At 43.2% G+C, this 16,292-nt stretch overlaps 1 protein-coding gene across 5 annotated transcripts in view; it reads right to left on the reverse strand.

Moving 5' to 3' along the window:
- Nucleotides 1–260: 260 nt before the first annotated feature.
- LMO3 (LIM domain only 3) overlaps nucleotides 261–16,292 on the reverse strand; it is a 91,591-nt gene continuing 75,559 nt past the window's right edge. For all 5 annotated transcript variants that reach the window (XM_082239290.1, XM_082239292.1, XM_082239291.1 and 2 more), the window contains exons 3-4: nucleotides 11,411–11,536; nucleotides 261–2,052 (exon numbers count right to left, since the gene is read on the reverse strand). In XM_082239290.1, coding sequence (XP_082095416.1) covers nucleotides 1,947–2,052; nucleotides 11,411–11,536 — 232 coding nt within the window. In that variant the 3' untranslated portion in view covers nucleotides 261–1,946. The remainder of the gene's footprint in view (nucleotides 2,053–11,410; nucleotides 11,537–16,292) is intronic.

A 16,292-nucleotide genomic window follows, 5' to 3' on the forward strand; every position in this document is an offset into this window, starting at 1 on the left:
CCCAAATTCATAGATGGTGGGATTGGAAAGATAATTTCACTGATCATTTTTTTTCTAATGGAAATTCTCTATCAGCTTAGGAGAACTTTTTGAAAAGTACTCAAAATTGTTTTCTGAGAAATTTTAGGTTACGTGAAGTGATGGACGCTGTCTTCTTTGCAAACCAGTGGCAAATGTGGTAACTGGGGAACTGGTAGTTGGCCAAAAAAAGTGGTGGTGTTGAGTCGGTAGTTGAGAAGCACCAGCTCGAGATTTTGCCATCCAATCCTTAGAGTTTATTTATTTTTAGACTGCCCCACCCCAAACAACTTGGAATGGACAACAATAAATTAAGAAACAAAGAATACAATATCCAGTCGAATTTTGATTAAACGCATCTACAAAAGTCCACAGATGTGATAGCCTCAGCGCTCTAAGTGGAGGTTCTTCATTTCCATCTCCCCTTCCCCCACCGAAAAACAGCAGCTCGTATCGAAAATGCCTGACAACGCTTCTGAAAGGTTATGCAGGTTTTGGCGAGTCTCCAGCATGACAGCACTTCCATAGCTGTGGGGCAGCCCCTAGGAATGCCCTTCTGCAAGGCCCAGATGTCTTGCGTTGGTGCTCAGGAGGTGACCTCAAGAGGGCGCTCTTGGTCAACGTTATGGGCTGTGATGGTCATATGGAGGGAGACAGTCTCTTAGGCATGCTCTACCCAAACCGGATAGATGTTTAGGCAGGACACTGATTTTTCTTTTCATAAATAACGTTTCTGTACAGGAGCAGAAATCACTATGCTACATTAAAATAACTTCAGAAATATATATATACATATAAAATTTTTACATGACACCCAAAGGCACTGATTTGCATTGGGGCTCAGCTCCTCATTCCCAGTTATATTGGAAACAAGCAATTACATATATATATATATATATTGGAGGGGGAAGTATACAGAACACAGTAGCCCCCGCCCCAAATAATTAAACGCCCACTCCGTAAGGTTGAGAAGTACTGCCAACAAAGTTGCAGGGGGGAAACCCCCGCTGAAATTCCGTAGCAAACAGAAAGTACTTTTTGAACTGTATGGAATAAAATAGCTCACATCGTTCAATATAATAATAGTAATGATAAGAAAAGCTTGCATGAGATCTAATGAAAGACTGAGAACCTTGGAAGCTTCAGCGTGGTGGCTAGAATTATAATCCAGTCTGAAATTAAGTACCTCCAAATCCCATCGGTTTCAATGGGAGAGTTTAGCATGCACTTAAATAGACCCAATTCAAGTCAATGGAACTGCACACTTAACTTTGGCCAGTTTTACCCATCAGTTTTAATTCAATAGATCAAGCATTGGTGAAGCTCTTAAAACGGAGAAGAATGCATGGGATTGGCTCTCTCTTTTTTTCTCTCTCTCTTTTTTTTGCTTTTGTTTTGTTTTTACTAGAAAGATACAGCTCTTTCAAAATAGCTGGTAGATACAGAAAGCATAAATATACAATAAAGTTTAAACACTGATTGTACTAAATGCAACAATACAAAGAAGCAAATGGTAACACAATAAAACTGTATTACATTTGTGCTTTGAATATTACAGTACATTATATACATTGGTCCAAAATAAGCATCTCATGCCAAATGACGCAAAATAAAAAATAAAGTAAAATAACCAAAACAGCAAGCAAAAGAGAAAAGGGAAAGGGAAAAAAACTCCAGCAAGTATTTACATTATCTTTTAATAAACATTCAACTGTGAACTGGTGCAATTTCCACTACATATATTTGAAGTCCGCCTTTTATTCCACATGACCATCCTGTCTCCCTATTTCTACGCTATTCAGTAGGTTCTGCCATTGTTTTTCTTTTTAATATATATATATATGTATATATATACACGTTGAACAAAAGCAAAGAAAAGAAAGGGCAAGAACATAGTGCTTCAATATTCTCCGTGACGAGGCATCGGATCAGCGAACTTGGGGCGCGTAACCTTCTTTCATTAAACCCTCCTCGTAGTCTGTCTGGCACAGTATCATGTTGTTCTTTAGGAAAAATTTGTCTCCCACGCAAAATCTGGAAATACAAGAGGGGGGAAATAAGATGAGAAATGTGGAGGATCCAAGTTGCATTTAAAACATAGGTGTCAGGGAAACACGCAGTTTTTTGTTGCCATCGGATGAGCCTCGCCAATGAGGGGAACGACCAGAAACACTCCTGCCGATAACCTCAGTGTTTGAACTGGAATATACCCAGGGACCTAAATTGTCCAGGGCTTTGTACATTAATACAAGGACCATGAACCAGGCTTGGTAGTAGATGAGCACCATTTCCACATTGGTGTCAGATGTTGTGGGCCATGTTCCCTCATCAATTTCTGCACCAGCTAGAGCTTCGGGAGCATAGACAATGGCAGCCCCACCCAGAGCATGTTGCAGTAATCCAGCCCTGGGGTTATGAACCCATGGACCACAGCAGTTGTATAAAGACTAAGCCACTGTTGACCACTTCTCTTGGTGGCACTATAGAATGTTAGACATTACAGAAGCCTTTCCCAACCTGATGCTCACCAGAAGTTTGGGACTACAATTCCCATCAGCCCCAGCTTAGGGAAGTTGGACCACAGCTTCACAAAAATCTTCACTTGCTGGCTTCACCACACTATTTAATTCCATCTGCATCGCTGTCAATCAACATTTCAGGCCCGGGAAGGGTCATGTGAATTGGCCTTTATGTACAGCCAAGCTAATTTTGCACTAAGTGTGGCATGGGCATTACTTTTTCAATGGGTTCATTTTTCCTTAATAACAAAAAGAGAGCTCTCTTCTAACGCCCGCCTGGAGAAACAGAGGGAGCCCCACACCCCAAGGGGTCTTTTGGCGCACAGAAGAGCTTTCGCTAATGAATGGATGTGCATCGGGGGGTCACATTCTGTTTGTGGCCAACGCTCCATCTATAAAAACATATTGGGAGGTGCGACACCCAAAAGCTCCAATTAAACCAAATCGAGTAACCTAAATGAACTTCTTAGCATTGAGGCAGACAGATGAAAACCAGTCTCCCTCAGCTAATTACCCGCTTTACTCTCGAAACTATTGTTTAATTCGGTAATGGATTACAATGTTCTTTTTTGCCGTATAATTTTCCAAGCGAGCGACATCTTGGACACAATTAGAAGCAGAAATAAATGTGCACGTTGTTTACGGTAGATTTAACAACAGAGTAGCTATGGGAATAGGCTGTATATGTACTTAATTGTAACAATTTAACCTTCAAATAGCGGTGTCTGGTGTAGTTGACCCAGTAAAAGTACGTATAATTACACAAGTTGACCTTGGCGACCTTCGATTGTGGGGCCCCCACCCTCCCCACCCTTTTTATCAGTCAGTCAGTTTCTAATGATGTCTGAAGCAGAAATCTGAGGGAATTGTCACAGAGTAAATTGTGTATTGAAAGGAGGCCTTTAATGTTTTGTGAAGTTGTGAGGTTTTAAATGGGGCAGCAGTTGGGCTGATTTACATTTGTAAAGATTGGAATGCTAGACAAACAGCGAACCCATTTATTTTCCAACCGGGTAGCTTTGGAAATTTATCCTTATGCTCGCTAAATAGAGTGAGGGAAAATAGTGTAATAAAAAAAAGTGGATTGAAAAGAATTAGCTTGGCTCCTGAAGGAAAATTGGGCTGTTTATGTGTGGGCTCCCCTCTGCTCCCCACCTCACTCTCTCCCCCATCTCTCGGATTAATACCCGCTCATAGCTCTTGACTGAAAATACAGATTATGGAACCGGTCCTGAAAACGCTTTTCAAGTTATTTATGGTCAAAGCAGCTTCATAGAGAAAACACACACTCCTAATTTCAGATCCCCCCACACTTCCCCGACATATTTTTATATTTCGTTATATTCCACCTACATCTTATTGAATGGAGCAGATGGAAATAAAAAAGGGCTCCTGCAGAGGGGAAGCAGTTATTTTCTGAGCTCTTTAGCACCTGACCATTTTTGTTTCTCTGCAAAAATTAAAAAAACCCTATGTTAAACAGCTTTTCTGGCTACACATACTTGCAGAGTTCTTCCTCCCACAAAGCATACCTCAGTTATATAAAAAGAAGCTTGTATGAATATATAACTGGGGGTGTGTTGGTGGGGGAAAGAGTCTGCCCCCCAATCACATCTCCCCTGTTGATTGTGGCCAGAGTGGTCCATCCTCAGGTAAAGGTAAAGGTAAGACTCCCTGGAAAAGACCCTGATGTTGGGAACGATTGAGGGCACAAGGAGATGGGGATGACAGAGGACAAGATGGTTGGACAGTGTTCTCAAAGCTACTAACATGAGTTTGACCAAGCTGCGGGAGGCAGTGGAAGACAGGAGTGCCTGGCTTGCTCTGGTCCATGGGGTCACGAAGAGTTGGACATGACTAAATGACTAAACAACAACGACAAAGGTAAAGGACCCCCGGGCGGTTAAGTCCAGTCAAAGGCGACTATGGGGTTGCGGCGTTCATCTCGCTTTCAGGCCGAGGGAGCCAGCGTTTGTCCACAGACAGCTTTCCAGGTCATGTGGCCAGCATGGCTAAACCGCTTTGGGTGCAACAGGACACCGTGACGGAAACCAGAACCCACAGAAATGCCGTTTACCTTCCCGCCACAGCAGTACCTATTTATCTACTTGCACTGGTGTGCTTTTGAACTGCTTGGTTGGCAGGAGCTGAGACAGAGCAACGGGAGCTCACTCCGTCGTGGGGATTCGAACCACCGACCTTCTGATTGGCAAGCCCAAGGGGCTCAGTGGTTTAGGCCACAGTGCCACCCGCATCCCTCTCCTTGCTTAACACAACAATGGTAGCCTTGCCTCATGCACACCTTCCTAGAGTTGCACCAGAACAAAGGTGAACAAAGGGGAAGGTCTATAGCTCAGTGGAAGAGCATCTGCCTTGCAAGAAGAAGGTCCCAAGTTCAATCCCTGTCATCTCCAGGTAGGGTTAGGAGAGACTCCTGCCTGAAATCGTGGAGAGCAGCTTCCAGGCAGTATAGTCATTACTGAGCTAGGTGGACCAACGGTCTGACTCTATATAAGGCAGCTTCCTATGTAAATGCAGTACTGGTGGACTGTTGGGCTGACAGATAAGCTCAAGGTGGAGAACTGGTGGCTCTCCAGATGTTACTCTCATCAGCTCCAGCCAGCATAGGCATTGTCAAGGATGATGAGAGTCCAGCAACATCTGGAGGGATGCAAGTTCTTCACCCCTGCCATGGGCAATGCTTGCAAACCTATTCCAATATCATGTTTCATAAAGAAGGTGAAATGGCCTTCCCCCACCCGACCCCTTGCTTGACTTACATGGTGGTGGTAGCAGTGACAACACCGATGGGGTTCTTCAACCTTGGTCCCCAGCTGCTGCTGGACTACAACTCCCATCATCCTTAGCCAGGTCAGTCAATAGACAGGAATAATGGGGGTGGGAGTTGCAGTCCAGGAACAAGTCTGAAGAATGCCACTCTAGATAATGTAGATAGAACAGTTGTTTTCCAACTTTCTACTTTCAAAGAAGAAAATATGACATTTCCTAATATTGACCTTGGCCAACCTGGCACCCTTTGGGACTGTGGATCCCATCAGCTATCTTACACAAACCAGTGGTCTATCTACTCTTAGTGGCAGCGGCTGTCTGGGGTCTCAGGCAAATGTCTCTCTCAGCGCCTGCTCTCCGTATATTCTGATTTGTAAGGAGCACTTAAGCCACAGTTTATCGGTTTAGGCATCACAGGAAACAGTGGTTTAACAGGTCCCTTCCAACTCTACAGTTCTATGATTCTATGATTCTAGGAAACAGTGGTTTAACAAACAGAGATGTCAATGTCAAAGCCAGGCAAGGTGAGGGGGTGGGTGCAGGCACAAGACTCCTTGGTCTAATGAACCATGGTTTAAAATTGAAATTACACTGTTATTTTTGAATCGGGCCTATTTGTACATCTAGCCAAGTACTATGTAATTGTACTTTGACTGGCAGTGACTCTCCAAAGTCTCAGGAAGAATTTTTTCCCATCTGCTATTACCTGGTCCTTTTGAGGCAGAGGCACAAAAGATTGAGCCTGATAAATTCTGCATGTACAGCTTCCAGTGAGGTTTGAGCCCTCTTCGTGTTCTTCATTGGATGTCCTGTTCTCTGGTGAGAACAGGCTTTGACTAAAGAGTTATTTCAACACTATTTACAACATGCAAGCATACCTGAAAAAGTTAGTACTTGGCCATTAAAAAGTCCTGTGCTATTTTATTGTTTGCTAAATTGTGATTTTAAATCAATCTGTTAACTTCCAACATCACGTCTAGCTGTGCCCATAGAATCCCCCTCTCTGCTTGTTACACAAATCATTCATACTTGCAAATATTTATATTATTATTGTATTTTAATTCTTCTTCTTTTTTCCTTTTTTTGCAGGCAAGAAGATTGTAGCAATGGCCACTATCTTTTTTTAAAAAAAGAAAAGAAAACCTGCCACTAATCCAAAACCTCTATACACTGAAAAAGAAGCCCACCGTCTTTTGTTCTATGGCTAACAAAAATTATCTGCCTTGCTTGACTGATAAAGATTAGCCGACTTCTTGCATTAAAGAAGTTTATCTTGTACGGGATGAAGTGACAAGACAGTAACTAAGTGCTAATTGTGCATAACCAGCGCTAAAGATATGCAGGCCCATTACGACATGCAATAAATGAAGCGAACAACAAGAACGTATTAGACAGTTTTAATAATGACACTAGAACAGTGGTTTGGAGCAATAAGGATGGGGGAAAGTCTTTAAGAGTTTCAATTCAAAAGAGTATGCAATTATTTCGTACTTGAATGGATTCCACTGGTAGGGTAAGGCTGACCTTATTTTGAATGCAGACTCTTTAGTTCTGCACCAAAACAAGGCTGATGTATAGGAACTGTAAATGGCCCTGTAACTTCTAATTGCTTAGCATTATTACATAGTTTAAACAGTGGTTATTACTTGTCTGATATTTTAATTTTCTGCACATCATGATGAAAAAGGTCAATTTGGCTTTGTTTTAGAATGTAATTGTAGAAAGCTATCATTATGGCAGCTGCACAATTCACACTGCATGAGGGATGCTCGGCTGTATGTGTGCGTGTGTGTTTTTAAAACTCACTATGTCGCTATAGAATGAAGCGGAGCAGCGTGGGCTGCCTCTTCCATTATTTTACCCCACACAACGGGCAAATCCATTCATTTCCTGACCATGACACTTTGTGGGGTTTTTTTAAGCCAGTTCTAGCTAATGTGACGCTCTTTAGATGCTGTTGGACTACAGCTCCCATCATCAGGTGACCATTGGCCATGCTGGCTGGCTCTGATGGGAGTTATGGTCCAAGGACATCTAGAGGGCTAGCCCTGTTTTTACCCATCATTCAGTTCTGTCTCCACAGGAGCAGCCCATGTGGTGAGGCAGAGCCACAGAATGGCCCTCCTGGCACTGGGGTTGCTGCAGCTTGCCCGGATGCCATTGGGGTGGGGCTGGGCAGCTGTGAGGTTGGGGCTCCACCAAGCACTGGGACCCATCTGGCGGCCCTACTAGGGCAAGCACACAGGCCAGAGGTATATACACGGCAGAGAGCTAACTTTCTTGTAAAAGATAACCCTTACAGTTGCCTCTACAGCTCTGGATACCTCTGCACACCAATCTGGCAGCTAGGCAGCTATTTCCAGGTCTGTGCTGTATGGAGCTGTTGCAGCAGCTGGAGACCACTCCCTTTCCACCAGTTTATGTACCTTCCCCTGAAAGGGTGTGCACAGGTAGTTGGAGACTATGCCTGCGTGGAAACTGCCTCTGCTCTTCCTTCTTCAGTTCCCTTCTGGTTCTGGGAGAGAGTGGTGCAGGAGAGGGTAGGGAAGCACCCAGCACTTTCGTTGCCTGCCCTGCCTCTTCCTCCGCTCTTAAGCTTTCCCTGCCTCTGATTCTTGCCTCCTGGTTGGTACAGGAACCCATGGGCCACTGTTCCTCCTCTCCTGAGTGGGACTCCAGAGTCCTGCCAGTCCCTGACACTGCCCTACTCCAGTCCAGGTTAGTTGCAGTGACATTCCATTAGTGGCTTCCATGTTAAGCCAGTTAAGGTTCAGGAAGTAGGAGAGCCACCTCAACAAACATTTTTATGTATTCTATAACATATTTAACATGGGCCTTCTTCCAAAAAAATGGGCTGTACCCATTGTTATGCAAACAAAGTTCCACTCATCCAAGAGAACTCCCCTTTCTTCTGCTCTACTAACACCTCCCTGGAATCTGACTTGCAGGGTGCACATGGCGGCTGGAAGGGCCAGGAGAAGAGGAACTTCTTTTGTGCTCATGGAAGTTTGCTGCGCAAGTGGATGTTGGGATGCATCCTGGGAGATGGGGGCAATTGGCTGGCCTCCAGCTGGCTCCAGCCCACTGGCCGGCAGCCGGGGCGAACTCCAGTTCTCGGAACAGCATCAAAAACTGTGACTCAAGCCTCAGAAACCTTTAGAGACTGAGCACGCAAGCCAGCAGAGATAAGAACTCTTTGCAATGGAAGTAGCGGACAGAGGCATATGTAAGCATATTTACAAGCGCTTATTCAGCATTAGAACAAGGGAGAAACATGTCTGCTTCCCTTCGTGTCCAAGCAAAAAGCATAGGCAAAAGCTATATACAATGGAAGTTCTGCTGGAAGTAAACAGACATGTGACATACAAAAACTCCACATTCCTGTTATAAAGGTGGAACGGAAACTCAATATCCTAACAGTGGATACAGCCCAACGTGCATTTCAACACTTATGAAGTATTGAAAACTGAATCATAATATTCTGCGAATGTTGGGGTCCATCAGAGTTTTAAAGTTTTGCAGCCCTGCAGCATTTTAACCTGAGACTCCAAAACAAACTGTTCATGTACAATTTTATAATGGGTTGGACTTAGTCATGGTCAGAGAAGAATCAAGTGATTTCAGTGCGTCTAAAAGTAGCCAACTTGAGCCCAGTTGGTTTCTACAGGTCCAAGTCTGGATTCAAGGCAACATGCTCAAAGTCAAAATGAAGCGGATCTCCGAAAGGATAGGACCTCCATAATTTCATGGCCACAGAAGGTTTTGCTCTATGTGATGTTGGGGCTAAGTGATGGTGGCAGCATTATGATGGAGCTGTCACTCAAATTCGGAGCTGCATTCAGATGAAATTTGCACCAATGGATTTTAGCATTACAATCAAGAATGGCCTCAGGTTTGCAAGCCATGGTTTACCATGTTTGCCGCTAAACCATGAACAAAGTATACAGTGCAATCACCGTAGATGTGGGGCAAAGGTGAGCACTAAGTTCATGCCTGTAATACTGAACCACAGATAACACTGGTCAACAACAAATTTGTTGTCTGTGTTTTTTCAGTTGATTTAGGACGAATCTGATGCGCTGAATCAAAAAACCACATTGGTTTTGCTCAATCAGGTCAAGTTTTTGAGCTATGGCCACATGTCTTTTTTTACGCTTTTGTTCACATGTATGCTTGTGTGGAGCATTTTAGAAGACGTTGGTGGGGGTAAAATGCCATGTCGAATAATTGTTTTGATTGGAAATGATCATTTTAATGACAAGAAGTATTCAGGTCCGATAGTTCTGGGTGATTATGTCGAAAAGGGATCAGTTTGAAGTCATAAAACCTCGAAATCTTCCATAAATTGGTGTGGCAAAGCATAAAGTTGGGGGATCAACACTAAGTTAATCCTGATCTTCAATCAGCAGGTCGTCCTGTAGCTCATTGTGATGAAATTCCAGTGCCTATCTTCGGAGAACTTCCTGACATTAGTGACGAAGATGCCTCCAGTGTTGAAGGACATGAAGAAAGAAGAAGTGGTTCTTGAAGATGATGCTCCACATCCATTTTCCCAAAATGAGTTGAATGATCTAGTTCGCGACCTCAGCTTGTCAAAGGACTCTGCCGAACTGTTGGCATCCAGATTGAAGGAAAAAAACCTCCTCTCTGACAGTGCTCGCATCAGCTTCTTCCACAACAGGCATCAAGAGTACCTCCATTTTTTCTTGGAAGAGAAGGACTTGGTGTACTGTGCAGATATTGTGCAGCTTCTGCTCAAGCTTGGAGTGCTACAGTACGAACCCAAAGATTGGAGACTGTTCATTGACAGCAGCAAGCGATCACTGAAATGTGTTCTGCTACACAACGGCAACCAGTTTGCCTCCATACCCCTGGCTCACTCGAGTACACTGAAGGAGAACTATGAAGCGGTGAAGTATGTGCTGGAGAAAATTGGTTATGATCAGCATGTGGTTTATTTGTGTTGACCTGAAGATGGTGAACTTTTTGTTGGGACAACAGTCTGGCTTCACCAAGTACCCATGTTTTCTGTGCATGTGGGATAGTAGGGACCGTGCTCAGCATTACACGAAGAAGGACTGGCCTGTGCGGGAGGAATTGGTGCCTTGCAAAGAAAGGAACGTCATCAATGACCCTCTGGTGGACAGAGACAGAATACTCTTCCCACTGCTGCACATCAAGCTCGGCTTAATCAAGCAGTTCACCAAGGCTCTGGACAAGGATGGTGACTGCTTCACTTACTTGTGCCAGGCTTTTCCAGGATTGACCATGGAGAAGTTGAAAGCTGGCATCTTTGATGGTCCTCAGATCCGTCAGCTCATCAGAGATCCAGAGTTCGGAAACTCAATGAACGAAGTGGAACTGGAAGTATGGAAGGCATTTGTTCTGGTAGTGAAGAACTTTCTTGGCAACAATAAGGCCAGAAACTACGCAGAACTTGTCAACAACATGCTGACTGCTTTCAGAAACCTGGGCTGCAACATGAGTGTCAAGATGCAATACCTATTTTCACATAAGGACCGGTTTCCTGAGAACCTGGGTTCAATGAGTGGCGAGCAGGGGGAGAGATTCCATCAGGACATGAAAGAGATGGAGACCAGGTATCAGGGTCGCTAGGACGCAGTCATGATGACTGACTACTGTTGGACTCTGAAGAGAGACCTCCCTGCCGCTGAGCATTCCAGGAGTTCCAAGAAACGGAAGTTCAAGCCCTGAAGTTTGAAAAATGGTGAAGCAACATGCAATTTACGTGTACTTACCTTTATCAATGCCCACCATTCAGTTTACAGTAAACCTGACCTGATGGAGAGAAACGGATGCCATTTCCTGATTCAGCAGTGCAAAAATACCCTAAATCAGTTGTAGAAATCTATACAACATTCAAAAAGTAAAAAATTGTTGCCCAGTGTAATTATTGTGCAAGAGTAGGGTTGCTGTGATAAGAGGTAGGTGAGAGCAGGTACACTGTGTCCAGTTTTGCCCAGAGAATGATAGCAAGCTGTTGTACCTCCATACCCTCCTAATTCTAGGTCAGTCCCAAGTTGGTTTCCGTACATGGAAGGAGACTTAAGAAACTCTCCTACCTCTGATTACAAAGTTGACAGGCGAAGCAGTCCAGGTGGTAAACATTGTCCTTAGCCCTCATCACCATCTCAAAAGCAGGGATGAGTTTGCTGCAGGCTGCACAGTTCCCCGTAACGCCGAATAACCTACAGAAAATTTTAAAAAAAGATGAGTGGAGGAGGCATGATAGGTTGGGTCAAGAAAAGAGAAACCCCCTATATAGTACCCAATAATCACACTTGCATTTTTCTTCCTTCCTGGACATAAATCTATATTTGATTTCACCACGAGACTAAACTTCTCTCGGAAATGCTAAAGTGCAAATGCACCGAGAGGGCAATGGTGGAGGCACGAGCTGCTTTTCATCTCCACTCGCAGATAAGCATTCTACTGTCATAAAGCTTTCTACAAAAGGCGGAAAGATATGGAACTGTGGGGAAATGGTTTATTCTCTCCCTTTGCTGGAAAAATCTACATAGCTAGCACACAGTATGTAAAGTTACTCGATGTGGTAGGGAGTAAGGATTCTCATTCTTGGAAAGACGATAAAGGAAGGGGAAAACAACAAGCCCGGGACTATGTTATAGGGTATAGAAATTTCTTAAATAAATAAGAAATAATAATAAATAAAGCTCAGCAAAATGTTAGCCTATGGCACGGATTATGGAGTGAGTTTGTCCGATAGTGCAGTAAAATAATAATAATAATAATAATAATAATAATAATCCACAATTCCTTGGAGCTCACTGTAAATACGAGTGTGATGTAAAACCTTGGCCTCAGTGCTATTTATTTGTAACACACAAGCTTTAGCAAAAGAGGAAATAATAGTTTGGTGCTGGTGCGGGGAAGGCTCCCATTGCAGTCATTTTTGACACCTAGTGCTAAAAGCTTTACCATTATTAAAGAGCATTTTATGAAGAAGTCATTTAAAGCGTCAGAAAGCATTAGTGGTTCATGCACCTTCCAACCTTGTACCATGCTTATAGCTATGATTATGTTATTCAAGTAGCCCATTAAAGTAAATGAGGCAGTCAGCTATATATAGCCACATTAGGAGCGCAGGTACATTATATTGTAGGAACAATTTCAAATCTCTTATGAAATGTTTTAACATTGGTGATGGGGGTGGGGAGAACCCACTTCCTTTTTTTAAACAGATGTGCGTGCATACGAGCACAGTCACACATTGTTCAAGGTGGTCCCCCTCCTCCGCACACAGCTGGTATGTTCCAAATAATGAAATAATCCTACACACATCTATACAGAATTTTAATTCTAATAAGGGAGGATTATAAACTTTTTTTCTTTCCTTTTCGGATGCACACACCGCCGATCTTTGAAACCAACTTTAATGCAAAGCTACTTAATACATGCAAATGGGTTCCCCCCCCTTTTAAAAAAGTAGCAATGCTCTTCCTCTGTGTTTAGCAGTTAATGCCATTTTAAAGTATGATACAAAATAGATGAAAATGCCACATCTGCCGCCTTCCTTTTTGCTCTTCAACATCAGGCTGACAGCAGAAAAATATTAATGGCTCTCGGGGGAAATGCCGAATTAAAAGCAGTTCTGAGCTAATGAATTCAAAGGTGCTACAGTCGAAAACTTGGTTTGGCAACACACACATATGTGCGCAAACCTTCCCATTTGAAGGGGTGCACTAGCGGTGCCTGCATAGCTAACCAAGCCCTGACATCAGCCCAGTGCACACATTTTGCATAATACATATGGCATGTTTATTTTTAAAGTTATGAACCACTTTTCTGCTGATTGTCTGGTGCATCAGTTTACCCTGATTTTATATATATATATATCTAAAATGTTCAGAGATAAACAAAACAACAACAAGGCTTAATCACCAGCATCCCTATGTTCATCAACTCCTGGTAGATTTATTATTCAGGCTCATGTCAACTTCATTTTGCTAATTGTGAAGACGGATGATTAAAATTATATGTACACACAGAGAGACAGAGGGTTGTGTGTCTCTCCACAATCACTTCTCAAAAGATTCCACCCCAACAATTCTCAAATGGCCTTGGGCAAGCCATGCCAGTTCAAAAACAAAAAGAGGCTGGATCCAACTAAGCCCTACTCAGAGTAGACTCACTGAAATGAATGGGACTAAGTTGGTACTATTAACTTCAGTGAGTCTACTCTGAGTAGGACTAATACAACACAACGGCTCAAAACTAGCAGAGAGGCACTTCAGGGTAAAACTGAGGCCACTATTCACAAATGCATTCATTTATTTCAAATAATTTATATACCGCTTAATTAAATAGCCCCTAAGCAGCGTACATTGAACAAATCAAAACAATTACTGATGTGCAAATAAAAGAAGCAATGTTTGAAAACAGATATGCATAAGTTATTCCCAAGTCTAGAGAGGCTTGGTGAAACAAACGGAAGGCTTTGGGTTTTATATTATAATAGCAAGACCTTGAACTTGGCATGGTTGGAAATCAGCACCTGTTTGAGCAGAGGTGCAATATGCTGGCAGGATCTCAGGCCTATCAGCAACCGTGCTGCAGTGTTCTGCACTAACAGCAGCTTCCTGAGCAACTGCAAGCGAAGCCCCAGTTTGCAATAATCACACCTTGACGTTACCCATGCTTAAAACGACCATAGTCAATCTATGCCAATTCAGGAGCGGCAGCAGTTGATACTCCAGGCAATGTTGGTGGAAGGTGCTACTAGCCACAGAGCTCACCTGGGCAATTAAATTAATCTAAATTAATTTAAGAGCTTGGGGAGTTAAAGGAACAACCACAGGTTGTTTCCAAGAAGCTTGGTCAGGAGAGCAAGTCCCCTGTTTTCAATTAGTCTTTGTTAGCACTATGCTCCAACAGCTATGCTGTGCAATGGCACAGCAAAGGCCAATCCAGGTTTGAACCCCTGTGTGGACACAACACTCAGCCTGCCAACAACACTGGATATCGGCATAAGCTGGCTCAACATGGTTATTACTACCAGAACAGCAGCAGAGAGAGACTTTTTGGAACAGGACTCTGGCAGAGCCAGGAAGAGGAGAAATAATAATAATAATAATAATAATAATAATAATAATAATAATAATAATAATAATAATAGATAAAATTTATTATTTATACCCAGCCCATCTGGCTGGATTTCCCCAGCCACTCTGGGCAGCTCCCAACAGAATATTAGTAATAATAATAAAGCGATAAAACAACAAATATGAAAAACTTCCCTAAACAGGGCTGCCTTCAGATGTCTTCTAAAAGTCAGATAGTTGTTTGTTTCCTTGACATCTGATGGGAGGGCGTTCCACAGGGCAGGCACCACTACCAAGAAGGCCCTCTGCCTGGTTCCCTGTAACTTCACTTCTCACAGTGAGGGAACCTCCAGAAGGCCATCAGAGCTGGACCTCAGTGTCTGGGCTGAACGATGAGGGTGGAGATGCTCCTTCGTATATTGGGCCGAAGCCGTTTAGGGCTTTAAGGGTCAGCAGGATAAATGAGTGAGAGGGGAGAGGACCAGTTCACCTGCACTGGGTACCAAGCTGAGAGGGCGCCACAACAATTATGTAGAATGGAACATGAGAGACAGAGTACACACCAAATTTTGGTATCACACAAGGTGCCGCTGAAATTTGAAAGCCCAATCTCCACCACTGCGTGAATGCTGTTACCAAAGGGACAGAGTCCTATTTCCATGCACGTATGGAACTTGATCCACCCTAAATAGTGCCAAGGTATGGATAGAATTCACCCCCGTGTCCCCAGCCTCCAATGTTCAGTCTGATGTGGGAGGAACATGTGTCAGTTTCCGACTAGGCAGGCAGGCAGGCAGGCAGTTCAAATGGGTTAATCCTGAAAAACGGCACCTCCAGCACTCAGAGCAGCTCAGCTACAGAGCTCACCAAGAAACTGGCAATGCCTAGCTCACAAGGTTAAAAGAGCTCTGCGTATGCAGCACTGAACACATTGGGAGGTCAGGATATACATGTCGTAAATTAATTTCATTTAGGAAGGCTTACCTTAGACAAGGTTTGAGATCTCTTGATCTACAGCAGGGGTTGCTAAACCGTGCTTCATTCAGGTGGCCCACGGCATGTCCGCATTAAATATTCATAATGATTTTTAATTGTATTTTTATTGCTACTTTTATCTCTCATGCCGCATTCTACTGTATTACAATTTGAATTCCATAGATAAAAATACAATTAAACACCATGCAGCTCCTAGTCTATTGCATTACAATTTCTACAATAGGCAGAAAATTCATTAAGCGGTCTTCCAAAGACTCCATCCATTTTCAAGTGGTCCATGGGGGAGAACGTTTGGAAACCACCAATCTACAGCAGCACCTTATTGTCGCTTTTGAAGAATAATTGACTAATATGTTATAGAACCACACCGGGGACTACAATGAGCAATTCAGTATCATTATTTCCTTTCATTTCAATTACCAGGGCCCTAAACTGCATCAAAAATTGAGGTTCTCTAAAGAAGGGATGGGGAACCTGTGGACCTGCAGGTGTCAGACTTCACTTCCCAACAGACTCAAACAGCATGGTGAATGCTCAAAGAATGATGCGAGCTGAATTCCATCAATGTATTATAAACCACAGGTGCCTCATACCTGCTTTGCAGCTTTTCAACAGGAGTACATAGGACGGATCCATTTGGTGGCGGCGGCTGTTTTTTAAAATCCAGGTTATGAACATATAAAAGCTTCCTTACTCCATGATAGACCAAACACAAGTGTTACTGATGGAAAGCCACACCAGGAGATGGGATTATTCATTCTCTACTATATGCTGCATCTAAATTTGCATGCCCCAATTCTCTGAGCCGTGAGAGATTTTGGGAGGTTCTGGTGGTTATCCTTGTACAGTGGTACCTCGGGTTAAGTACTTAATTTGTTCCGGAGGT

The sequence above is a fragment of the Podarcis vaucheri genome, assembly GCF_965113315.1.
Source record: "Podarcis vaucheri genome assembly, chromosome: 10".
Classification (NCBI taxonomy): domain Eukaryota; kingdom Metazoa; phylum Chordata; class Lepidosauria; order Squamata; family Lacertidae; genus Podarcis; species Podarcis vaucheri.